General features: G+C 36.0%; 1 protein-coding gene and 1 long non-coding RNA gene across 2 annotated transcripts; both read left to right on the top strand.

Moving 5' to 3' along the window:
* The first annotated feature begins 543 nt into the window (after positions 1 to 543).
* On the top strand, positions 544 to 18268 carry LOC124170244. Its single transcript, XM_046548967.1, has 6 exons — positions 544 to 945; positions 1061 to 1198; positions 3635 to 3802; positions 13923 to 14042; positions 15514 to 15642; positions 17365 to 18268. The coding sequence occupies exons 1-6, from the start codon at positions 778 to 780 to the stop codon at positions 17605 to 17607; spliced, it is 966 nt and encodes a 321-aa protein (XP_046404923.1). The 5' UTR covers positions 544 to 777; the 3' UTR covers positions 17608 to 18268.
* Positions 18269 to 19751: 1483 nt separating this feature from the next.
* On the top strand, positions 19752 to 26161 carry LOC124170268. The gene is made up of 2 exons (XR_006867403.1): positions 19752 to 19815; positions 26005 to 26161. It is a non-coding gene; the product is annotated as an uncharacterized LOC124170268 (long non-coding RNA).
* The last annotated feature ends 244 nt before the right edge of the window (positions 26162 to 26405 follow it).

Below are 26405 nucleotides of genomic sequence, written 5' to 3'. Positions count from 1 at the left end.
TTGGAACTTAAAGTGTTATTCTTCCTTTCCTCTTTATAAAATATTCCACTCAAAAACGTCACTTATAAAATTCAAATGAAAAAGTTGTTTTCTAAGGCTTTCTTTCAAAGTTAATTATGTGTCATTAACGTATTATTCTGAATAAATATCAATTGAAATATAATGTATCATTTACGGAGATAGTTTTCACCTTATCTACTCTTTGAAGACTTGTTTTAATGTTGCTTCATGGAAGACTTCTTTCGTGGTTGCTTTACCCATATGCCTCTAAAAATTCTACCATTGTATAGTCGTTTAATGTGTCTCATCAAAACTGTGAAACAATGCTCGGTCCCGATAGCATTAATATTGCTTGAATAGTCTTAAATGAAAAGTATCCTCCTTCTTCCATACTAATGCCGGTTAATTTCGGAACGCGCCTTGATTAGAGTCCTGCTATGTATATGTGCCTCTAGCGGCTAAAATGTAAACTAAAAATCTGTGAAAGCAAACAAATCTTTGCTTGCATGATCTTATAAATTCATTGTTACAGAGAAATGCAAGGTCAACCGTCTTATCCATTTTGCTGTGGTGTATTTTTCCGTTGAGGTGCTTATGAGTTATTTAAATTTTAAAATTCAAACTTGTCTTTTACCGTGAGCATTCTAAATATAGGTTATATCATCGAATTGTATGTAGTTCCCGTGACGAATCTGAAGATCTCATTCGGTCGTGTGTTGATACTTTCATCGACGATTTAACATATTTAAAGATTGAATGAGAGATTGAGGTTGAAACATGAATCGTACCGCCGGGATTTTCAGCACTTCATCAGAAAGGAATTCTGAGGATACCTTGTGCAGACTATGCATGAAGAATAATGATTATTTTTACAACATTTTCACTTCCAACGTAGCTTGCAGAATGACTGCGAAGAATGCTATAAATGGTTTACTCGGGTTAGAAGTAAGTGGTTCGATATCTACAACTTATTAATTTTTCTTTGTCATCTTGCTTCAGTTATTCACTTTCAGTAGTTTCAGCACTTCTTCAATGTATAGCGTGTTGATTTCTATCTTAGGTTGCTGTGGGAGATGGCCTGCCCACCACCCTGTGTGCACTATGTTTGCAAAACCTCACGGAATTCAGTATTTTCAAAATGACTTGTTTACAATCGGACGCAAAGCTGAGAAAACTTTCCGGGGTGAATTGCTTTAGGGTGAGTTCTTTCGTTTATTCTCATTTGAAGACTGGTGCATGGTATGTTTTGGTAAATGTCAAGCGAGAGTCTTTCGTTTGTGTCGACAGCTGTGAGAAATCCAGTTGAATCATTATTTGTGGATTAAACTTGTTTTAGCAGTTGTTTGATTGGATTTACTCAAAATTGTGATTGATTATTCACTTGATGCCATAACTTAGGAAAAAGAATGTTGTATGACTTCTTGAAGGTGGTAAAACCAACTTTATTTTAAAAAGTGCTATGAGTAGAGAGTAAATATAAATAGAGCATTATTTTTGTTAATTGATAATATTGGATAACTTTAAAGGCAGTCGTACATGGTTGACGGAATAGTGAAACTAGCCCAGTTTCCCGCAAGCTGTGTTTCTCAATCTCCGTGTCAAGTGCTTGTTACCTTGCAGTTGATGTTTCAATGGTGATACGCAAAGAGGTTTTGTTGTCTCATTCGAATATGTGTTTGTAAAACAATCATAGCTAACAAAGTGGGGCATTCAAGTTCGCCAACTCATAAAAGGCAATGAACCCACTACGCTATGAAACAATACCTTTTAATATATTTACTCACTTGGGTAGCCGAAGCATTTTAAAATTAACAAAAAATCTCTTACCATTTCCTGCTATTTGTAAGGGTGAACTGAAATGGATCTGTAAGTTGGTGTCCAATCACAGGCTCAACTGCACACGCACAAAATGTGAATTCTTGATGTTTTCTCTATTTTATAACAATATATACCTGCTGATGGTCAAAAACTTTTATCAATTTTCACGGCTTATAATGCGGAAAGAGGAGAGGTACAATGAATGCATAAGTGTTTAAAATTACGTTTGAGCTTTGGAGATGATTGTTGCGAGAATATCATTACAAACGTTGTAAACAATCGACGTAAAATAAAAAAACGATCAGAAGATAGATGTGACGTATCTTTTAAGTATCAATATGTTTAGTATGTTTATTAGTTACTTTGATACAATATTGTATGTACATTTTTATTTTTGCATAAATATTTTATTAATATGAGTATGTTGAGCTAGAACAATGTGTGCAATTTCAGCTATTACAACTAATATTCTTTATGAATAAAAATAAAGGTTGTTTGGATAGTCCATTAGTTAAAATTGTATTCTCTGTTTCAAATTTTCGTGTTATCAAATTCTTAAGTTCTATTTCTATGAATACCAACTACGACATGCACTGAATGTGATGTGCTCTATTTATTTGATTTTAAAGATGGCTTATTTGGTGAAATACCATATTTTATTAATTGATGTGGTTAACCTTTGTAACAGTCTTCCTAATCGTGGCTTGCAATATCATATCCTTCAATTTTAGGGGTTGTTCAGGAAAGTTTTTTTGTGTAAAATTGGCACTGAGTATTTTGATAATTATGATAAATTTTGCAGACAGTTTTTTTAACCCAAATATTTTTATAGATAGGTAATTTTGTTAGATTTTTACCTTTCCAGGAAAATGTTTTTGTAAGTGTTTCTTTGAACAGGGAATGGATTGTTATTCCACTTTGTAAGTAAATTTTGTTTAATGAATTATTATTATATTGTCAAAAATTAAGTCTTGAGCACAGAATGGAATGAATTTGATGTTATGTATTTTTTTTTCTTTTTTACTTTCAAATTTATGCAGATTACTTTGGCCAAGAACTTTTCACATATATCTAGAACTCAAATAGCATGTTAACTGTACATACTTTTATAAGGGATGTGATTTGAAAATTAAAAATCTCCTAAAGTATTAAACGTTTCATCCACCAGACTATTCATGTGGAGCTGTCAGAATTTCTTAGATTCCTCTTTATGTTCTTTGATGTGCCCTACACTATTCAGTACATTGGCTGTTCAGGCATTGCTCTCTTGCCCATTGAAATTGGTCCCAAGTATCTCTAGCTGCTGTCCCATCTTTGATGTTTTGTGACTTTGAACATTTTCTCCTCACCTTTAGCACTTTCCTATAACACTCCCATCCAGGATCACACAGATGATTTCATGCTTTTCCGCCTCAGAAAGGAGACAATATATGAGATGTATTTTTTCTTTCCTAGGGTTGGTATTTGAGTACATAGAAACAGGTGTTCAATTACATTTAAAATTAATCAAAAACATATACTACATGATAGATTCACGTTTTAGAACACTATCGTTGAAAACATTTTTTTTTCCTCTTCCCTTGCCCCAAGGATGTTGTAATACAGCCACTATGTGAACCGAGTATACCAAGTATCTTCCTGCCTAATTTGGTTTCAGTAGCTGTTTAGCTTTTGAGTTTAGGACTAAGAGAAACATGTCAATCTTTACCCAAATGCTTGGATATCACATTGATAATCCTATTTCATCAATATTATGAGTGTGCTTCATTTTTTGACATTGAAGGAGGTGAGTTTATCACAGTTACTTTCTCCACAGAGTATCCAAGGGGATGAGGCAACTGATGACAAACTGGGGACTCCTGCTGACACAAAAGACTTCATTCAAAATGAGATACAAGGCACCTCACATCTCACTCATTCAGTCCAAAGGACTGAAATATACATTCCCCTGCCAGACTCCCGTCAATTCAGAGATAATATGTTGGTAAGTTTTATTCTCATCCAAAGTGAAACACTTGTTACACGACCTTAATTTATTGATATTTACTATGTTGCTAGACAAAATTGCTTTAGCCCAGTGTAATTGAATGCATTTCTACGGGAAGTCACCCTTGCTTGTGTGACTAGGAAGACCAGATGCCACGAGGTGAAAAAAGGAGGACAGCACCCTTTTAGAAAGGGATGAGAGGAAAAGTAGGCTGCTTGGAAAATAACGTCAATTTTATAAGTTGGATCAATAAAATTAATTTGCTCTGTGAATTTATATATTTTTCTGTGGATCTAATTTTCTTTAGTATTTTATTTATTTGTATCATCTCGTTAGCTATTAACATGTTGCTCATTCGATGTGGATGTGATTTTCATGAAAGTCATTAGAATTGGTCAATTAAATAAGAAAGAAAATCAGAGGGAGTTTTCCATAACATACCTTCCGTTCAAACACTGCTTTTTACAAATGGTGCACACGGTTTATAAGAGGGATTCTTGTTGAAGGTCATACACATGGTGGAAGGACTTGGATTGGATATTAATGACGTATCAAGGCGGAGAGTGGACTCCTGGCCTGACTGGCAGAGCCTGTCAATTGATGTGCTCTGCACTGAATGCTTTTAAAATAAGATAAGAAGAAATATAGCGTCAATTTCATAATTTATATAAGTAAAAATTGATTAGATCTATGATGATATATATTTCGTGGACCTAATTTTCTCAAGCAATTTTTACATTTTTTACACCTAGAATGGTAGCTGTTAACAGATTTTCAATACACGCAATCAATATTTTCAATGCAAAGTACAATTTCTTCTCAAAAATGCACATGGATATTGGACAAACATCTGCACTGTACCCGCTGGCAGGTGTTCTATGAGTAAAAATATCTGCTGCCTCCTCCCGACATCAAGGTGCGAAAGGGTTAAAAAGAAAGGATGAATGGAGGTAAAGCAGGACACTTGACACATAGTTGCAGATTCACAATATAGAATAAAGAAATTATCAGCATTGTGATTTTGTGTTTTGTTTGTGTACATTACTTTTTCAAGCAATTTTTGTATTTTTAAATGTGTTTTGTTTTTAAATTTTTACTGAGGAAATGTTTATTTTGTTTCTCTCGGTGGTCCACATGGATGAAATCTGGGAAAATACCCTTTCTGCAGTTGTATTTTTCCATGGTAGGCTGAAGAAATATTTAGAAATTTTGAAAAGTTCTAAGTTTCTATTAGCAGATTAATATACTTAATATAACATAATTTTGGAGAAGGAGGACAAGTCCCCATTCTTAAAAGATCTGCCCAGGCACTGAACGTAATCTACAAAGGATGAAATGGCTAGACCAACCCGGATGTCTGGTCACCCTATATGAAGTCGTCATCAATACATTATTTCATTTCATTTATTTACAGAATAACTCATTAACGATATTCTTATGTATAACATCAGAGATGGTAGACCATTGAAAAGAGTAAACACACATTTAATGAAACCATTTAATTAAAAATATCTATAAAGAATTGTTCATTTATGACCAAAATATATAGGAAGATACAATATTATAAATGTTTAGTTATAAAAGTATTCTCGTGGTAGAATTTTTAACATTTAGGACACATCCAAATTAACATTGGGTCATTCCATTTTATTATTGTTTTATTGCAATATTGTTTAAACATTAGTATTAGCTCATATCTCCTCTAAATTGTGTTATTTCTATGTGCCTTGAAAAAGAGCCATTTTTTCCCGTGACCAACGATGAGTATTTTTTTTGCCAAAATTAACGTCGAACTCATGATTTTTTCATCAGGATCTTTATTCATACATTAATGATTACTTAAATGAACCATGAGTCTGTATTTGCATGGCCCTTTCCTGTGGATACTGACAAAAAAAAATGGTACAAGCGAGATTTTTTTGTAAACTTTATTGTTTTGCAGCTGACCCAGTCAGCACACGAGGTATTATATACATATTTTTTAAGTCAATCTTGGTAAACTATGTAAAGTATATTGAAATATGTAAAATTTACATATCATATACTCGGAAATATTTACATAGAAAATGTTGTTAACTTTTATTTTAGGTCAACATAAAATGCTGTCTTATTTAATATGTGATTGATTTAAACCTATTTTCTGGCCCATTTATCGATACATTTAATGTAAACTGAATGTAAATTATTTACATTCCATATACTTTTAGAATTGACGTAAAATATACATATATTTACGTCCAATATACATAAACCATTTTCATGGATTCATGCCAGATAGGTCATTTACTGGACTACCCACACAGCAGAGGATATTCCAGGAATATCCCATTTTGATCCCCAATATTCCTATTTCGTCCCAGGGTTATTGCGAACCATTACGGGATATTCCTGGAATATCCTATTTTGATCCCCTATATTCCTATTTCGCCCCACGGACATTGGAAGCCATTGTGGGATATTCACAGACTATTTTTTGACAATAGGCTTTTGTGTATGTAATAACTGAGTCATAGGTGTTACTAAATGATATTGTAACAAAATAAGAATAACTACTTGACCCTTTCGAGACGGGGGAGTTTTCGTCTTACAATTAGTATGACTGCTGTACTGAGCCCCAAGAGAGACTTCTTTCTAGTGGTACGGAGCAGGGGGTTCCTCTTTTTTTGCACGTTCGCAAACGCTATTCCAGAAATGCACTATAGGAACACAGTAGAACACCTACCTATGGTGTTTGCGCCTTTCTGTTCTGGAACACTCATGAGCGCTATCCCACTGGGCTGTGTTGGAACGCAGGTGAACGCCCGAGAAAATGCCTACCACGTTTGTTTTATCATTTCTGTTCGGAACATCCAAGAACGCTGTCCGCCTGGGTTGCTATGAAATGCAATTTATTCAAAAATCAATCAATTCCCTTAAGATGTAAAAAAATCCTGCCATGAAAAGTTCTCCTCGTTTCATAAAGAAGAATGCTTTTCAAAATGTGATTTCACTCGTGCTTTTTAATCTGCTGAGGTGATGACACAAAAAAAGATATATTTCTCAGTGGGATTTATTCCTCAAGTCATAAGGCGAAACTTAATTTTTTGAATGCAAAGATTGACTCCCGCCCGCGAATTCGACCTATCGATTTTGGATACCATCGATGGTCGATTCCACCAACAGTCGATTTCCATCGATACACACATGGCGCACATGCGTCCCATCACTACTTTCTCGTCCACCTGCTGCAACGATTGATGTTACGTTAACTGTGTTGTGTTCGTCGTAAGCGAAATTGATCCTGCCGAAGTTTATCAGCCTCTAAAGCTCTTCTTTTACCTGTTTCACCAGCACCTACGTAATCATCTACCGTTACAACGAAATTTGTAATGTTGTTTTTTTTTAACTTCTCCAACAAAAGTTTATCAACCGCGGAAGTTCTCCTTTTTCTTCCTTCATCAGAATCTGGGTAAGTAGAAGTGTTGCTCATTGCAACAATTTTTATTTTAAGTGAAGCGTATTCTTAATATTTTCAACCTTCTTACACTTCCTGAGACAGCTCAGTCAATCATCATCTTTTCAATCCATCTTCTGTGGATTGAAAAACGTTGCATATGCTTAAACTTAATTTTATTTTTATGCTTGACGCATTTTATCACTGTATGGTGGGAGGATTATGAAGAAAAACTTCCCGGCTTAACTATTTATTTAGTGATTTAAAGTTATTTCCATTTTTTTAAATTCGCTGTCGAGTCATAAAGTTTAGCTTCCTTCAAAATGGAATCATATTTGTTGAAGATCAGAGGGTATTTTAGTCTTTAGGTTTGTACACATTGGTATTAAGTTATTGGGAATTAAATTCTCAAATCAAATTAGTACTTCGAATTTTCAATGTGAATAACTTGTCAATTTTTACACTTAGAACTGATTTTTTCGAAATTTCATTTGTTGACTGTTGGGGGATTTCATCTCAAATCAGGCAGAGGGGTGTCAGGTGACCATAACCGATTTCTCTGAAACTTATATATGTGAAAGCAGTATCCTTATGATGAATAATGATGCCTTTATCTTAGCTCAGAACCGAACCGTCATAAAGTTACCTTCCTTTGAACATTGCAGTGTCAGGCCTCAGAGTAAAAAATGAAAAATCACATAAATGCTGATTACTAACGAACCATGGCCTGTAATGCAGTGGTTATTGTTTCATTTTGAAGAGAATTCATTTATGCACATTATGGCATAACTTGAAAGTCATTTAAAGCAATAATAAACAAATAGGACTTGTTTAAACAATAAAAATTAGTCATTATGTAACAATTTATTACTAAAAAAAGGCCACCTTTTATTTTCTTTAAAATTTCTCAGGGGGTAGTTTAAATGTTCCGCTTTCAATTAAAAAAATAAAAAAAGGTAGTATTTTTATACTTTTTGTTTTAAGGCATGTCAAAGTTAGGCATGTTTTCGACTCTTTTACACCAAGATTGCATACCTTCATGGGGATAAAAAATAAGTTCCATTCTACTTAGCATTCATAACAGTGAAAAGTTCATATCTGAATGATTGGTTACATCTATTGAGTGAAAGCAAGTTCAATCTTGTTTACTTCCACGGCATCCAATGTGTGCAAACACCCACTGCTACTGGCTGGAAACTGTGAATGAGTCGCAATTTGCACAGAGTATTTTTCAATGGCACTTCACATAAGTCTTCTACTTTGGGCCATGTGAAACAATTCGATGGACCTTGTGGATGTATAAACGAGACACTAATGTCATTCTCTTCTAAACACACTGCAGTGATTTTAGAAATTCACCAGGTTTTTCGGAAGCACATGATAAAGTCATTCATGGTGGTATTTTGAGTACTGTATGTCTTTATATCTGATTTTGTTAGTGTCACAGCCTGTTTGATTGTGTGGATTACAGAGAGAGCTATAGTTGTCCCATGTCTGTTAACTACCAAGACATGAAACTGTTGATGCCATGTATAGGTGCTCCTTTCACCCAATCATTTTTTTGTCTACATAGGGTGGTTTCCTATTACTGTTTATTGCCTAAATCGAACGATTATTACTCCTGGAGTGCATATTTCATGTTTTTAGATTTTTAAATGATGATATCTGTTTTTGCAATTAAATGAAAAGTGAAAATATTCAAGCCTACGAAAACGCGACGCCTGAGTATGAATGCTGCAAAAAGCCCGTGTTACCTCTGGCTGCTTGCTGCCGAGCATGGCGGTAGCGTAGAGTTCCCTTCTAGCAGGTAGTGCTTGGTTTAAATAAGGATTATTAATACCCTATCAAACAAAGGAAACTCTCTGACTAAAGACATTTTTAATAGGTGATTGTTAAGGGATGTTTCCCGGAGCTCTGTGCCTCATGTATACATTGGTAATCTCAGATGATATAAAACTCCTATATACTCGTATAGCATCTAGGTCCCTGTGACGTCACATGGAGTGGCATCGCATCGCCGCCAATCTGACCTTTTTCAAATGAGGTTAAAATTGACCATTGACATTTGTCTGAACAGGGATTTCGAAAAATCAAATAAATTGTAAACATATTATGAATGCACTAAAGGTGGGTAACGAATCGCAATCAATGTCTTTCGTTTTCTTTGATGCAGTAAATTACCCTATTTGGCTAGGTTAACATGCGTTAAATGCAAAAGTTTGATATTAGTCAAGGAAATACTCACATGTTCTACAAGGGACTTTTCTGAATTTACTTGCCACAGTTGAAATATCTCTGGTTTTAGTTTGTGGCATAATTTTTGACCAATTCTTACAACTCCATCAGATGGCCCCTACTCATGACCAGTTGCACTGAACAACCATCTATGACTTGCTTCCCGTTTAAGACCTTTCCTCAAGTCAAATATCTGAAATGTTTTTTTTAATTAGCAGCTGACTTTTATAAAATATATATGATTTATTTCTCCATATGATATCTTTTTACACTATTGTTCTTCTATATGATTCATCTTAAGAAAAGCATGTGCAGTGTCATGTGAGAAATCATCTGAAGTGCCTGCATACCTTAGTTATTATATTCCATACAGGTAAATATTGATATCTGTACTTTTTGCCAGCAATAGGGTTGTACTTAATCTGGAAGAATCACACTCTAATTCTCCTACAAGTCAAAATGAAGCATCAATGCCACACCAATTAGTGTTACCAACTTATCTTTTTGAATAGCTTCCCTTTCTATTTTACGGATATAGTGGTGATACACACCTTTCTTGGTTCAATCCTAAACTTCAGCCATGAATTTGTCTGAATGATTCTCAATAGCAGTGAACACATCTTGCTGATAAGGAGTTACACAAGAACAATCTTTATCATCATCCAAGTAAAATGAGAGCACAATGTTGATTGAGCACTATGAGGAAGAGGATGCCAACAGTATACATCAGCATTGGCCCTTAGTCCTAGTTTTTTTTTTTAGCTCTGCATTATATGTCAATTGTATGTTTGGTTGAAACTGGAAAATCAGCCATATTATGTTGTTTAGATTAACTTGTGTAAAGAATGATAAAATTTGAATTTGAGGCCTGACACTGCAATGTTCAAAGGACGGTAACTTTATGACAGTTCGGTTCTGAGCTGAGATAAAGGCATCATTATTCATCATAAGAATACTGCTTTCACATATATAAATTTCAGAGAAATCGGTGATGGTCACCTGACATGATTTTGCGCAATCTGCCTGATTTGAGATGAAATGGCCCTGTTGGCATTTATATAGCTTTAGGGAAAATCCCATTAATAGAGATTACTTTTTAACAAAATGACTAACTTTAATTAGACAAATTAGATGTATCACTAATAGATTTTAATAAGGTGTTTATCTAATATTGTTCACAGGTGTAGTAAGGAAGAATTTTCCAAATGCCAATTGTGAAGATATACGTGGAAAAGTGAGCTGGTTCTTCATGGATTCTTTTGACCTTAAGGAGGGATGATCAGGCAAAAACATTGATATTGATCCAATTGGCCTTTATTTTTCGTATATATTGAACAAGGGCATTTCTTACGGTATCTGTTATTTATCAACACTTATCAAAATATTCAGAAAATATTTGGCTGGTTTTATTTGTAATCGAAATTCTGACTACTTCTTGAACTGACTTTTAACTTACTATGCTTATTGAATTTACTCATGCAATATGATCGTTTTTTTACATTTGATGGATAGACTGATTAAATAATTCCGTGAGAGGATCCGCTAAAACCTCTTGACAATAATTAAGCACCAGAGGTGGAATACCATCTGGGCCTGGCCCCTTTGTTGTGTCTAATGAATTCAATTTCTTATATATTTCTGAGATTGTGTGGTATATTTGTAAAAATATGTGTAATATTTAGTTAAATAAAATTTTTTGTCAAAGCAGCACTCTATGTGTTTTCTATTTTCTCCGTAGACCATGTTAAACCAGAATCTCACTGATTTTATTCTTTATTCAATTATTTGTCAGGTAGAAGTCTAAAACAAACTGGTAAGTGTTCCCACAGTGTTCCAGAACAATGCAAAACACATTAGCATGTTACATTATGTTGATGAAGGCTCTCTACTTCCTAGACAGGATGTTCTCAAATGCATGTAAACGCCTCAAAATGCTGAAGCTGTCCCTCACACTAAATGACACAATGGATGCACTAGTACTTCCATGATTGCACTAAATACATACTGCCACCAGAACAGAGTTTTTAGTTTTAGTTTTGCTAATTTCGATACTTTTTGGATATTCATGCAATATTATTGGATGAAAATTGGATATTAGGTAATATACAAAAGGATATTACATAGATGGCAATTGGCGGCAACTTCGGATATTATGTGGAGATCTAGGCAATGCCGTTGGATGAAAATTTACATTCCAGATACATATATCATTGACGTATTATTTATGTATATCATTTACGTAAATTGACGTATTAGTAATACGTATTATTTACAAAATAAAGTGGGACATATAGACGTATTATTGATGTATTCAATATCAAAGCAATACGTATCATTTACTTAAGATTTACTTTGGCTCAAAGTAAATAATACATATTATATACTTCTGTGTGCTGACTGGGGAATTACTTCATGTAGTGAATATTTAAGATAGTCGGGGGATCAATATGGAACACTTAGCTTTAGAAATAAATCATGGCTTTTCATCTCACAGGAATGGAGTTATGGATGAAAATAAAAATCACCATGTGTTTTACGTTGCTGCACTTTAGGGGTCATGCCCAAAGTTCAATTGCTCATATATCATTAACAATTGACAATTGGAGGATAATTGTACATAATCTTTAGTTTTACCAGGATGTATTACCATGGCAAGTTTCATGAAAATCCGAGTCGGTGAGTGTCATTTGGACAAAATATTGGTTGATTTTATATGGAATGATCGCATATCCAGATTAATCCAAACGTCTGTTCACTATATGTGTGACTGTCAGTTGCACAACATGAGGCAAAAAGTCTGATCACCCTCATCTACTTAGGTAGGTAGGTCAATATTAGCGTAATTTCACCACCATTCTTGTGAGAGAAATGTCACACATCCCATGGAGGAGTCCCATGGTGTACTGTCTCATTTCTCCTTTCTAGCCTCTTGTCTTTGCTACAGCATAGATGAATCTCAAGATTGCTCTCTTTTTCTTCAATCAATCTTCCTGCTTTATCTCAACATAGGAATTAGCCAGAACCTCATATAACATTTTTATGAGCAAGGGAGGTACAATAAAGAAACAAATCCAACTTATTCATTTAGTAATTGAAACTACAAAAGATAACAATACAAATAATGTAAACATGAAGGAAACGTGTTACCTTTATGTAGAATGAATGTCTCTCTCTCTCAACCAAAGGAAATTATTCAAGGTCCCTTCCATTCTCTCAGTTTCCTTTGCGCTGTGCTAGTGCCGAAGAAACACTAGGAAAGCACCTTCATCCATTGCAAAGGATTCGTCTGAGCTGAGAGCTTGTAATGGGTATCCGTTTGAGTTTCACTACTATGAGACCAACACAGTATTTGTTTTGTCCTGCCTCTTGATCCTTACGTTATGGCCATAGGAGACTATTTTCATGTTTCAGGATTGAAGGTGTAAGGCTCGCTTTACCGTTCTGTGGAAGAATCTGACGTGTGTGCGAAGGTGGAGTCATAAAATGCATCGTGTATAGCAGTGAAATGCTAGAACACATACAACAATCGGTGGGTGTGAGATGCCAAAATAGCCCCTGTTCTAATTTCGTTCAAGCATTTGTGCAATTCCAAGCCATTTTAGAAATAAATACTGTTCTAATCTGAGCAATTCCGTGACCCGTGTAAAATGGCTATCAAAGATTTTGGATGTTTGCAATCTTGAATCACTTGCATTTTTCTGTCTCTTTGTCATGTCAACTACATAGGTGTAAAACAGCCCCAAAGAAATCAGTCAATGATTCAGAATGTGGAAATTGTACTGCTGGAGTGTGATATGCTTCTTTCCTGTCACTAAATTTCCTTTACATGACGTTTTTTGTAACATATCTGTAGTTTTTGGTGAGGGATACCTGTGGTGGAATTAAATATTTGTGAAAATAATTTTTTCTTCCATGGAATGTCCTGATTTGTTCGTATGACGGAAAAATTACTAGAGTTATTGTTTAGAAGTTGTGTAATAACTGACTTAAGGAGACAATATTATCATAGACTGCTTGAAAATCGGTCTATCTCAAAATGGATTCACAGATAATGAGGGTTTTACTTCTCTCCTTTGCTAATAATGAGAAAACACTAATCCCTCTGCCCCCGTGTTGTGCCCAGGACCATATCAATACCTCATATAATGCGTTATAAATGGCAATATAAATCAAGGTTCTACAGGATAGAATAATGTCTGAGTTGGAAGGGGAAGAATTTTCCCACTTATACTGTGGATAGCATATTGAGAAGCATTCCACACTAAGGTGTGCAAAGTAATCTGGTCATGTCAGCCATTTCATTTTTGGTTGCCACTAAAATCTTGTGCAAACATGATTTCAGCCAGCTTGAATGGTCTCAGGGGAAAGAGGAGGTTTTATTGTTATCATTTATAGTTATTTACATTTTTATTTTGACCCCATTGATTGGCACCCAGCATTATCTTCTAGGAAACTGTGAAGGAAGAGAACGAAGACCCTCTCAGTGAATGTAATTATCCTGAGATGAACACACCGGATCCAGATGGAATTTCAAGTAAAGCTTTGGACCCATTGGCAACTGAGAACTTGGTAAGTTCATGTTTGCTTTGTTAAGCACATTTTTGCTACTACACAAATTCAGTCCTCCATGGAATAATGCAATATCATTTACCATAATAACTATACCTTTTCCCTTCCTTTGTCAAATATAGAATAGGAATATGATCACAGGAATATTTCCTCCACGGAATATTCCTGTACTAGTTGACAGAAAAGCCAAACCTTTACCCTAACTTTGTCTAATGTGAATGAGTAAACTTGAGTTGTGTCATAAGTCTTCATTAGAACTTTCACAGTTAGTCATGTTAGTTTAAGATACGCTTCTGGGCTATGTTACCTTGCAATCTTTTGGGTCGCCCCAACTTTCTCTGGCCGTTTCTGGTTTCTTTTTTAGGGAGATTAAGGGAATCAAAATTCCCAAAAGTTTTGGCCCATTGGCCCAAAAGTTTTTTCGACTAACACTGACATGTGTCATTCTTGAAGAAATCATTCAAAATGAATGGTTTATTCTTTTGAATACAGATGCTCTAATCACACACCATTGCTCACTGAGCATTTAAGGACTCTGACGTCATGGCATTTCCCATTTTTCTCAGCATAGAAACACCACACTCACTTCCAATCACCATATAACAGAAGGACGGATCAACTTCATAAGTCCTAAGATATCTTTGAGGCAACTCTACTGTCCGCTAACTATTTCATTGGGATGTATTTCTTCTCTTTTATATCTTTTATAACTTTTACTATTCTTCCAGCAGTCCGTCTACAGCTGTTTTTATCAGGCTGTCATGCCTCATTATGTGGTCAACTACTGGTGAAGTCGTTTCAAATGTGAGAAACCTTTCATGGTGAATGATAAATCCTGTTGTGTTAGTTCTGGCTGGCTGTATTGCCACATAATCAGGTGATGCAGTTTCTAGACAATCCTACCAAACATGAATTGCTCCCAAAAAACAATTTATATAAGGCATATTGTGACTGTTGCAGATGTGGATGTGGTGAGAACTATATGGAGTAAATGATAAGGGGGACTCAGCATTTGTCCTTCACCATCTTTGGAGAGGGTATTAGATGTTTGCAAACCAGGGTGGTTGTTAAGAGGCATCAATTTCTTTCCATGAGGTGATTTTAATTGAACTTGTTATGTGTTCATCTTTGATTGAAATAAAATATAATGATCACCTTTAATGGATGAAATCGGTTGCCAATGAATATGTCATGAGACCATGATTTCACAAATTATTGCTGATAAATTTTTTGTTCCTTTTTAGGAAGGGTTTCCTATGGCTAATTGAATAGGCAGAGTAACTTAATGGGCCATATTTTGTTAGTCGATGAATTTCTCCCGTCTTCCTATCTGAGGTCAGAATAGCTTTTCAGGGAAATTTTCAATTATGTATACACTCTATATTTGTTGTTTTGGTTGTGATCTTTTTGCTTCTAATACCAATTGGTGCAAACATGTATCAATGAAGTGTTAATTCTAATTTTTTCTCAGAGTGGCATGGCAACATGTGGGTCCCCTTGTGTAAAAGCAGATCATTTCAGTGATGATGGAGGTGGATATGCGCACAGTAATAGCACTGATGGGGCCACAAATGACCTTGTTTCCCAAGCCTCTGATCAGGTAATCATAATAATATTAATAACAATAATAGTAATAACAATACTTTAATTGGTCCAGTGATTTGTTTGGACAAACATAAGACATGTCAAGGAGTATATAAGATACAAAAACAGTACTAATGAAGAAAGAAAAAATTTTTATATGCATAAATCGTCATAATTATGAATATAGTTTTTTCCGCAAACAGTCGCAGTATACATGAACACAAAGGGGTGATGTAGAAAAGTTAATTTTTTAAGTGGAGGGTGGCATGCTGTGTAAGGAGACATTTTACCTAAGAGCTGCAGTATCCTTTTTTGAATTTTGCACGTTATTTTAGAATTGGGTCTAGGGCCCCAGATGAGGATACTAAACATCACATTCAGGTAGAATTCACCATAGTAAATTGACAATAATACTAATACATCAATGTCTATACAGTTTATCTGATAGAATCAGAACACAAGTAGAGATCATATTTCTGCAGAGCTTTTGAATATGTTCCTCCAAGGAGACTTGATTATCAAGTTTTACACCCAGGTATGGAGAACTAAAACTTTGTGGAATACACATAAATTTTTACAGAGATCAGTTAGTGTAGAGCTGGTTGCATACACTTTTGAGTCACATGCATTGGTAAAGCTTAATATTTTTAAATTACATAATAATATAAGTACCTTAAAAAGTTATATTCGATTGCTAAAAGTAATGCACATTTAATACAGTTACTACCTGTGAAGCACCCTTAAAAAACACCAAATATCAAAATGTTATGAATATAGCATGTTTATGATCGTTTTAGGCTTACTTTTTGTATGTTAAGAGGGAGGTATGATACCCACTGTACTTAAGGTTAGAAAGGCAGTGGTATGAGTAAAACTAGCAGTTATTGTTTGCAAGCTATGAATTGCTCCTTTATGCTCCGAAGCTATTTATTGCCTGGCTCACGACAGAATAAAATAACTGTGCTGGACCAACATATGGAATTGTTGTTAGATTAAAGAATGGTACATGAAATGTCAAAAAAGCAGGGGCTATTTTCATCCGCAAAACGCAGAAGAATTTTAAAAGGCTACCATGGGAATTCAAGGTTGGTAATAAGTCCAGGTATTGCAGTAGTATCAGCTAATAGTATGATGGACTCTTTGCATGTGAGTGAACACATCTCATCCTGCTCTCAGCATAGCATGCTTTCTATTTTTTTCTGTACTCTTTTGAGCGATTTGCCCATAGTTGAATTTTATGTGATTCTATATTTAATAAGACTATTAAGAATTTTCATCATGATGTAAAACATCTAGCAGATACAATCCACAGAATACAAATGCATTTTGCATGTGTATAAGGTAACTCAAAGTGAAGATGAATGAGGGCAACAATATTTTGAAGCATTTAAAATTAAACCAAAGTCTTAGTCACACATTCTAGCCTTAGAAAAATTGTTATTCACACATGAGTTGCATTTTTTTACGGGATACTAATCCTGCATTTTCTTGAGAAGATGAGTTATTTCCTTTTTTGAGCATTGTGGTACATTATAATTATAGTACAATTTAGTGCACATATATGTAACATACAAGGTGTACATGTGAATATTAACAGGTGAATTTTTTGAGGTGGTGTGTAGATTGTTATCAATGCTATATATAGGAATCATTATTTTTTGATGAACTAATGATGCTATTTCTAGATGTATATCTGTATCTCTGTCGTTAATGATGCTGATTTTGGACTCATTTGCAGGCACAGGCCTCAATGTCTTCCCAAGGCGAGGAGGTGGATGCTGAAGGCACTGGAGCCATCGAGATAGACCTTGACTCTGTGCTGGTTTTGGCCAAAGACGAACTATCTCCCAAGGAGACTGATGCCACTGAGGTATGCATGAAATTCACATTCAATTCAGCCATTGTTCCCCAGACTGCATGTAGGGATTTTAACTTGGGTTATTGTGTATTTTACGGTTTATTTTATCCTAATCAAGATTAATTTTCAGTAAAAATGATTATATTCATCATAATATATGATTTGCATTATGTTGCGTTTACACAATGTTGGAAAAACTCCGGAAAATAAAAACAAAAAAGAACTTTTCAAAATTTAGGTTGTATATTTTAATTTTCACAGTCTTTTCTGATTAAATATTCAATAACATCCTCCTAGAAGGTTACTAGAGGCTCCACCTTCCATCACAATCCTGCTTTGACTAATACGGTGCTCACCCTCTCATTCTACCGTCTCTGAAACTGAATGCATCTGAAGCTGAATTTAACATTTACAAAGAAATACTTCGACTTAATGACATTGCCCTGTATCGGTTCCATGTGTGCGCCAAACAGTTTGACTCTATGAAGTACCTGACGGTTTGATGTAAAGTTGGTACAGATGGCCATCTTGGAATAGGAAATGCTATTCTCGCTTTACGTTATAAACTTACAACCTGTGAGTGCTTAAAATGCAGCTTAACTGCCTCCGAGAGACTACATTGTTGATTAAAAGCCATACTGATAAGTTTTGTTATGCTTTGAGAACAGCCCTCTGATCTACCAGAGAATTCCCATTGTTGTGTAATCGCAACACTTTACAACAACCATATTTATACCAGGAATGGCGAATGTTCGTGACAAAAATAAACATGATGAGTAAAGAAACAGAACTTAGAGAAAAAATTACCTCTAGTAGGATTACTCGATAAATATTAGTAAAATATCATTTACAATTTGTAGTATTTCAAAGCTTCGAAATGGGCAAATTTTGAAGTAAGATGAAAATTGTTATTTGAGTGAAAATGTTTACAAAAATAGCTAAAAGATATATCAGAAATTCAGAAAACCTGAGAAAAAATTATCCTGCATAAATGATTTTTCTAATAATTACCATTCAATAATGTTTTGTTTATGCAATGCTTGGGATTAATGGGTTAAATTAATGGATTAAAGTGATGTTTGGGGAAATCCTGAATTCATAGTACTGTAAACACAGGCACTTGAGCCCAAATTGTGAGAACTTCATCATTATTTTCAAAATTGGTCAAAATGTATTGTAACCGTTACCACTTGGCATTTTTCATGAGTAACTTTAAATCCACATTCACAAGATTAGGAGAACTGCTTCAATATCGTGTGTGATTATGTGGTTGTGGGTATACAGCAAAGATTGAATGGAATGCTGAGTGTTTCCCCCTCCCCCCACGATTCCCCGCTTTCCCAATTTGGTGGTTTTTCCATGATGTGCACGCGACCAGTGAAAGGTCTACAATTTTCCCAATCCCCTTCCTCCAAGCAACACCCGTGTGCAGCAAATGGAGGGTGACAGAACCTGCACTCCTTCCTTCTACAAAATAAGAACATGCTTTGGCAATCCTCCTGCCCCGTGGTGAGTATTCTATGAAAACCCACTTCTTCCTAAGTTTCCTCCAGGTGCCCCAACCTCAGGAAACTAACACTCTCTGTTTAGTAAAATACGGACGAATTTCAGCTGGAAGAGACACATCAAACACGGCTACATGTTGCAGCCGAAGGCTATTCCCGACAGCTGATGGTGTGTTGCCTGTCAGGTGGAGGAGAGGTAGAAAGAGAAGAGAATCGTGGAGGTTAGACTGTGAGTTGAAGAGTGGTGAAGAAGAGAAAATAGGAGAACTGAACAGTAGATTTGCCATGCCAAGAGAAATAAGGTCAACCCACGACGCCTTGAATGAAATATTCTCTCAGCCCATGGTAAATTCCCCCTGCAGGAGACAGTTGAAAAGGTCATCCCCATGCATGACGGAGAGCTGATAAGTAAAACTGTTATCCCATATGACTTCTCACTCCTCTAGTTCAGAAGACTCATTTAGAAATCCCGTATATAATAAAGAATAGAAGAACTAACTCTGAAGAAGACCGTTGCCCCACAGTATTTTTACCTTGCATTTTGCTTATTCTTTTGGCCTACACCTTTTCCCCAGAAAGGAGTTTATATTTTAGTATTTAGGACAGCATATTGTTGGAGAGTGTTTAGGGTTAGTGTTGGTGTTGTCACTTTATTTGTTTTTGTATTTAGCATGAGATTCACAAGAAATGAAGATTCTTATTTCATTTTTTTTAGAAATTTATTTTGTAAATCTGATATTTGCTTACTTTCAGCCTACTCTTATGGAGAATGGGGAGCTGATTCAAAATCGTACAATGGCCATGGAGTCTATGATAGAGGCAGAGGGTGAGTGCTCTGAAAGTGACTCTTCAGAGAAATGATATTTAACTAATTCTGACTAGGCGATGTCCAAAAACTAGATCTCTTGTTCAAAAATATTTTGATTTTGATTTCTTTCGTACTTTCTTTCTACACTCTTATTTTACAAGAGCTAGTTTTTTGTCATCTTTCCATGAAGTTCATGGAAAATTTTAATATTGCATGTGGCTCGACCCCAGGTCCTCGGCATGACAACTGGGCACTTAAACCACTGGACTAATGCTCACCATTTGCAGAGTGGCTCTTATACATATATATATTTCACCTGTAAATGTTTAAATGCATTTCAGTTTAAACTATTTGGTTATACAGTTATTTGGTTATATATATTTGTATAACCCCATATGGGGGCTGTTTCAGGGACAGCTCCCAATGGACTATGTATAACACAAGAAAATTTCATGGAAATCTGAGACCCGGTTTTTGGACACTCCCAATGTGAAGGATGTAGCACTTGTATTTTTTGAGTGTACATCCTTTAGTTTATCCATCAGTACATTCTTTAGTTTATGATTTATAGTTCTGCTTGACAATGTAATCAGATTGGAAAGTGTCTAGTAAAATTTTCATCATGCATCAGTGACATTCAGCAATATATGCAGTCATGTGTATTCATATGGGAATTCCAGTGTACTTCACCTAACAATTTTGTCATTAAGACTGGGTAATAGAAAAAAATCCCAATAAATCACTTGAGAAGAATAATGGGCACAAGAATCCATTTATGTGCCATGTCAGTTGTGCAGTCCATAGATAAAATGAACATTGAACTTGTTGAAATGACATCAAGTGGTTTTTAATCGGTTTTGAAATGATGGTAAAATTTTGCTTTGTTACAACCCCAACCAATTCACTGTTTTGTGCTCTAGACAACTGTGCTTTAATAGGCTTAAAAGTTATTCATGGAAAAAGTGAGATAAGGAAAAAAACTGATTTGGCCGAAAATAGGCTATACTTAATTTCAATGCCTTGTGTGCAGCAGATGTAGTTCTGCAGAGTAATGACCAGGCCCTGCTTATTTAATCTCGTTAGCTAAGATTTCAAGATTATAGCGCCATCCAAATTGTTAAAGGTTGTACAGCAAAGTACAAGGTATCATCCTCTTTGAGGATGAATATGAGAAGTTTGAATAATTGGATGTTGCTTATAACTTTTAACTGCTAAGTTTATTTTTTATTAGGATGATCTAGTGGTATTTTGTACATCACTTCATATTTTAAGTACTTTGAGTTTTATGAAAATTCAATCTGGATGCATTCAAAATTAAAATATTATTGCGATGATTGCTTCTGAAAATAGATAAATTATAAGGGAAGAGTTAGGGAATTAGAAAATGGATGCATGTGGACAACCTGGAAATCAGGTATCTTTTGCCAATTTTCAGCTTTTCATATTGTGACGTTACACGCCCACCTACCGTGCATCGTCGAACGGAGATTACGATCTAAGTTCTGAAGTTTTCGTGGGTTCTGCAGCTCGCGGTCAAGATGGGAACTCAGAGCTTTGAAGGCAATGGCGCAGCAAGGAGATGAATGACCTCGTACACAGCGTTTGAATATCATACGCAATTTATTAAACGAAAAGAAAACGAACACTTTTATCCTTAAACACTAATGAGGGATGGGGGGTGATGCTGACTTAGGCGAGACATAAATGATACACTTGCGAAAAACGAAACAAATATGCCAGAAAAAAGAAAGAAATCTTACATTAATAGATGAGGGATGAGATGACTACTGGGATAAATGCACAGAAATGGACAAAAATAACACTGAATATCTCAAGAATTGACATTACACGGGCACTCGTTATCTTGCTCAAGTTGCGACAAAAACCACTGCACTTCATTTTAAGACAATTATGGGTAATGTTCGTTGCTTTACTTGAAAATATTACAGGCTCCACGTTCTGTTATATCAAAATGAAGCTGTCGTCAATCCAAATGGAATGACGTGAACGGGAGAAACGTGATACAATTAAGACGGTCTTTAGACCGAGAAAGACTGACGTGAGTTTATTTATGAGACCACTTGGTTATTAGGATGACACCCGTGCACACTGGGGACTTTCTTCGAGGGCGTATGGGCTGGCTGGAGCGGGGGGAGGATCGGGATATTTCCCCGTCCCGGGAGAGGGTTTTAGAGTACTTAAGTGTCAAACGGCGGGTCGCCAAATCACGATGCGTCAACCGCGGGGATCCACATCCCGCAGATCCTCGGACGTTGTCGTGATGTCTTGACGAAGGCGAGGATACTTTTCTCGTTCCTCGACTGCACTCCACGCTCTTCTCTCCGGCACGCCTTCCCCTTTGTCGCGTTTTCCGAACTCCAAGACGCCCTAGCCCGCGTCTGCAGCGGCCTCGTCTTACTGCCCCACCTCGGCACGGTCACCTCTGGTCTCCCTCCTCTTTAGCGGATTCATCCACCGCTTTCTCCGGAATCGAACCTACCAACCCCAGTTCACATAATACCGGGCCTCATATACCCAATTGAACAACAAAAGACATGCTAAAATGATAGCAGACGACAAAAAGAAAAAAAGAAAGGTCGCTCATCGCTTGCTACGGCCGCGCGCCAACTTGAATGGGGAAAAGGGCAGGACGCGAACGCAGAATGAGCCGTGACGAGGCTTTTCGTCACAATATGAAGTATATAAATCATCAAAGTGAGGAAATGAAATAGATATTCTTACAGACTTACTCATGAATCAAGCTACGTGATGACTCTTTGCTAGACTTAATCTATGGTGAATTCCACCTTGAATACAGAGTCAGCCACTGAAATCAGACGATTGTAGATGGCCCTGCGACGGAGTTGGGAAGTAGTGTGGGGGTAGGCTACTGATACGTTTCAAAATTTACTTTATGCCGTTTCAGTCCATCTTTGCATGCAAATCCTTTTATCAAAATGTTGGATCCATTGTGCAAATATGACAAGCTCTTTTTCATTTCAACATTCTGCGTAACTGGTCTGTTATCATGGTTTTTTATACCAATCCATCCTGAACAATCCAGGCTCTCAAACTAAGACTGGCAGAAAGAGATATCAACGGACCTGTGAGGGCACATTCAAAGAGAGGGTTAGAACCCTTTCCTTTCTTCTCATTTGGGGTGTGTATAAACTGAATCCATAATATAAAACTTCGGATCCTAATGCGATGCTTTCCCCACTTTGGATCCGATTTATCCAATGAAGGGCAATGACCGCGGATATATGGACATGAGGCACCCCATCTGACCATCCTTTTATAATATATAATGACATAAGGTATGTGATCATTAATACCCCATGCCTTTATACTTGAAATAATTGTATAAATAATGCAGGGTGTAGTGGTTACGAAAGTCTCTTTAGAATAGAGGAGTGCCCCTCAGACAATATGATATTCTATTACTGCTGTTAGTCTTCTTGTTTATGCAAGATTTCTGAAGATTTTTCTGTAAGATTTCTTGAGGAATCTTACTGTCGCTAATGTTTTAAATTAGTTTTAAGTTTCATTATTCATCATGTTTATCGTTGCCATTCACTTTCATTGTTACCGGAATAAATCTGGTTGTTGTAAATAATGTTGCGTTTACGCAACGATGGGAATTCTCTGGTAGACCGCGAGGCTCTTCTATAAGCAAAAGCAGCTCGTCAATATGGCTTTTGAATTGGACAACGTAGTCTTGTGATGGCATTTTAGCGGCATTTTGTTGCTCTCAGGTTGTGGGTGAACAATGTTATGAGTTAATTGCTTATGGATTCCAATGATGGTCATCTTTACGAGTTGTTACTTCGTAGATTCGAACCGTTGCGCGCCCATGTGGAATAGATACAGGGCCAGGCCAGTCATTCCCAAGCCGTTGAATGGCAGTCTTACTTTGTAGAAATTACATTCAGCTTACGATGCATTAAATGTTGATGACGATAGAATGAGTGTTTGAGAAAAGCATTGGTCGAAACAGGTTTATTGCAGAAGGTGGAGTGTTCCTCTAATCGCTCCTTGGAGTTCCCCCTGAGCAATCGTACTAAGTACATGCTATCTTTTGTTTTAGCGCTTAGGTGGTGTAAAGCTAGGAAATTAGCTTAAAATGGGTTGATATCAGTGAAATAGTCCCACAAAATTCCTTTTTTATCTCACTTTTAGTAATTATATTAATAATACTGCAATATTATTTTCTCGGCTTGTAAGAAACGTCATCCAGGGATTTCATCCAACTGAAAAAGTGAGGAAAATTTTATGCCTTATTTCTACGCCTCAGAAGTTTACTTTGGCAGAAGGGAAGTGAATAATAATTTACAGGAGAGGTCGTTTATAATGTTTTCTAGATTTGGGAAATGCAATGAAAATTACATTATCTCAGTATTTCAGATATGTGTGTTTTCAGGAGGGGCACCACGGGCGATAAAGTACTGGATGCAGTGGAATAACTTAGCGAAGAAAGCGATGAGGTCGATGCGTTGATACTCTCCGGGGAATATAGAAGTTAGTGACCTCACCGTCAAAGAAACACCGATGATGGGGAGATAGTTATAAATGACGGCAGTATTCCGCTACCTTCAGGCATTTCTAGGACTTGCTTGAAATACAGTCAAACGCGCTGAGATTGAGATCTTTCGCTTATTTCTTAGTAAAGGATTACTTGAATTATTTTCGAACTATTCAAATAAGTACGCTGGGGAGGAAAATAAACATGTTTACTCCAAGTATGGCAGATCTAATAAATCTCATTGGGATCCTAATATTATCGGGGTACAATGCATTACCACGCACTAATATGTTCTGGAAAAACAAAGAGGATATGTCTGTTCCAGTTCTGAGACTTTTTATGACGTAGAATAGTTTTGATAAAATTATAAAATTTGTACGCCTCTCCGATGTTTGACAACATTTTCAAAATTCAGGCCTTTTCTCAAGTCTAAATTAAAACTTCATTCACTTTGGGTTTATTTTAAGTAAATTGTGCGTTGATGATTAAATGGTTCTATATTTCGGGCGACACAGCTAAAATATTCATCCTTGGTTATAAATTGTAGTGTCTAGCCTCATCTACGGACTATCACTATCAGTTTTTGCCATATGTAGGCGCTGAGCCAGGAAGAGATAGTTCATTACCACTTGGAGAAAGGATTGCTCTATATCTGTTGAATTTTTATAAATGTCCGAAACGCGATTCTGTGTGTTGGAACCGGACACTCCACACTCAAGTCTCCGAGGGATTTGACAAAAAACCTAGAGGATTTTGACTATTTCTTTGACAAGTCAAAAAATATTCTATTAGCGCGATGGTATGATAATTCTGTAGACACCTCTGCTTCAACACACGAGAATATTGAACCCATAGTAAGGACGAATGGGCACAAACGGAGGCTGAATAAGAGTGATCTGATTCCGCAATCAAATGTCTTAAACGATTACATTTAGGGAATGGTAGGGGTACACAATAACTCTGTAGCATGTTATCTTATCCAGATTAGGGGCAATGGCTGTGGATTCTATTCATGAATGCCAGCATGTTCGTCAAGGCAGAAAAAAGCATTTTACCAAAGGAATACTGATTATTCGGGGCGAAGGTGTTGAGTATGCAAATCACGATAAAAAATAAAAGGTGAAACTTAAGTTATAAAAACTTGTATTTTAATTTTTTGCCGGAGTTTTCCCAGCGTTACGGAAACGCAACATTTTGAACATCATATATTAAGTTGAAAATAATTTTTTTAATGAAAATATATCTTAATCAGGTCAAAATAAACTGGAATATACGAAAAAACCAAATTTAAAACCATTACATACAGTCTGAGGAATAATGGGTTAATAATGATGAAAAATTTTTCAGTTCAACATTATGTGTGTACATGGCATTTGTAAATTCAGTGTATGATTACTTCTGTGCACGAAAAAGTGCATTGATATGTATTCTGGAGTAGATACTTGAGGTAAGTATGCAATATTTTGCTCAATTTCCCTTAGGAGCAGTGCCATTAAATTTGTAAATAAATATATGGTAACAACCGTAAAAAATTAACTGACACCTTGTTATGTGGATAGCGTCTAACCGAAGAATCGGTTTACGTAGCTACCTTGATATCTGTCAATTTGCTGTTATAAATAAGTTCACCGAGTCGTAGATTTCATGCCTGTCTTCACTTATTTTTAATGGTATATTTTTTCTAGAGTCCCCAGCTTCTAAACGAGCCTCAGCCTTGTTTGCAGTCCTTGAACCAAAGACTAGAGCATCACATTCAAGGAAAGGCAGGAAGGTGTTTGATAAAGACTTTAAAAAATATGATATATTGATTGCTGATAAAATAACGTTGTGCTCAAATCCTAATGATGGACGGTTTCATTCGAAATCTAGCTATGCAAGTAGCCTTGTCCATCACACTCGGACTCATACGAAGATAAAACTATATTCTTGCAATGAATGTGATAAGTCTTTCCCTTGTAAGAGTCATCTTGTCTATCACATGCGGACTCATACCAAGGAGAAACCTTATTCTTGCAATGAATGTGAAAAGTCTTTCTCTCGAAACAGTCACCTTGTCCGTCACTATCGGACTCATACGAAGGAGAAA

This window comes from Ischnura elegans, chromosome 13 (assembly GCF_921293095.1).
Source record: "Ischnura elegans chromosome 13, ioIscEleg1.1, whole genome shotgun sequence".
Taxonomy (NCBI): Eukaryota; Metazoa; Arthropoda; class Insecta; order Odonata; family Coenagrionidae; genus Ischnura; species Ischnura elegans.
Note: the sequence above shows the minus strand (reverse complement) of the source record. Positions and strands in the feature narration are given on the sequence as shown.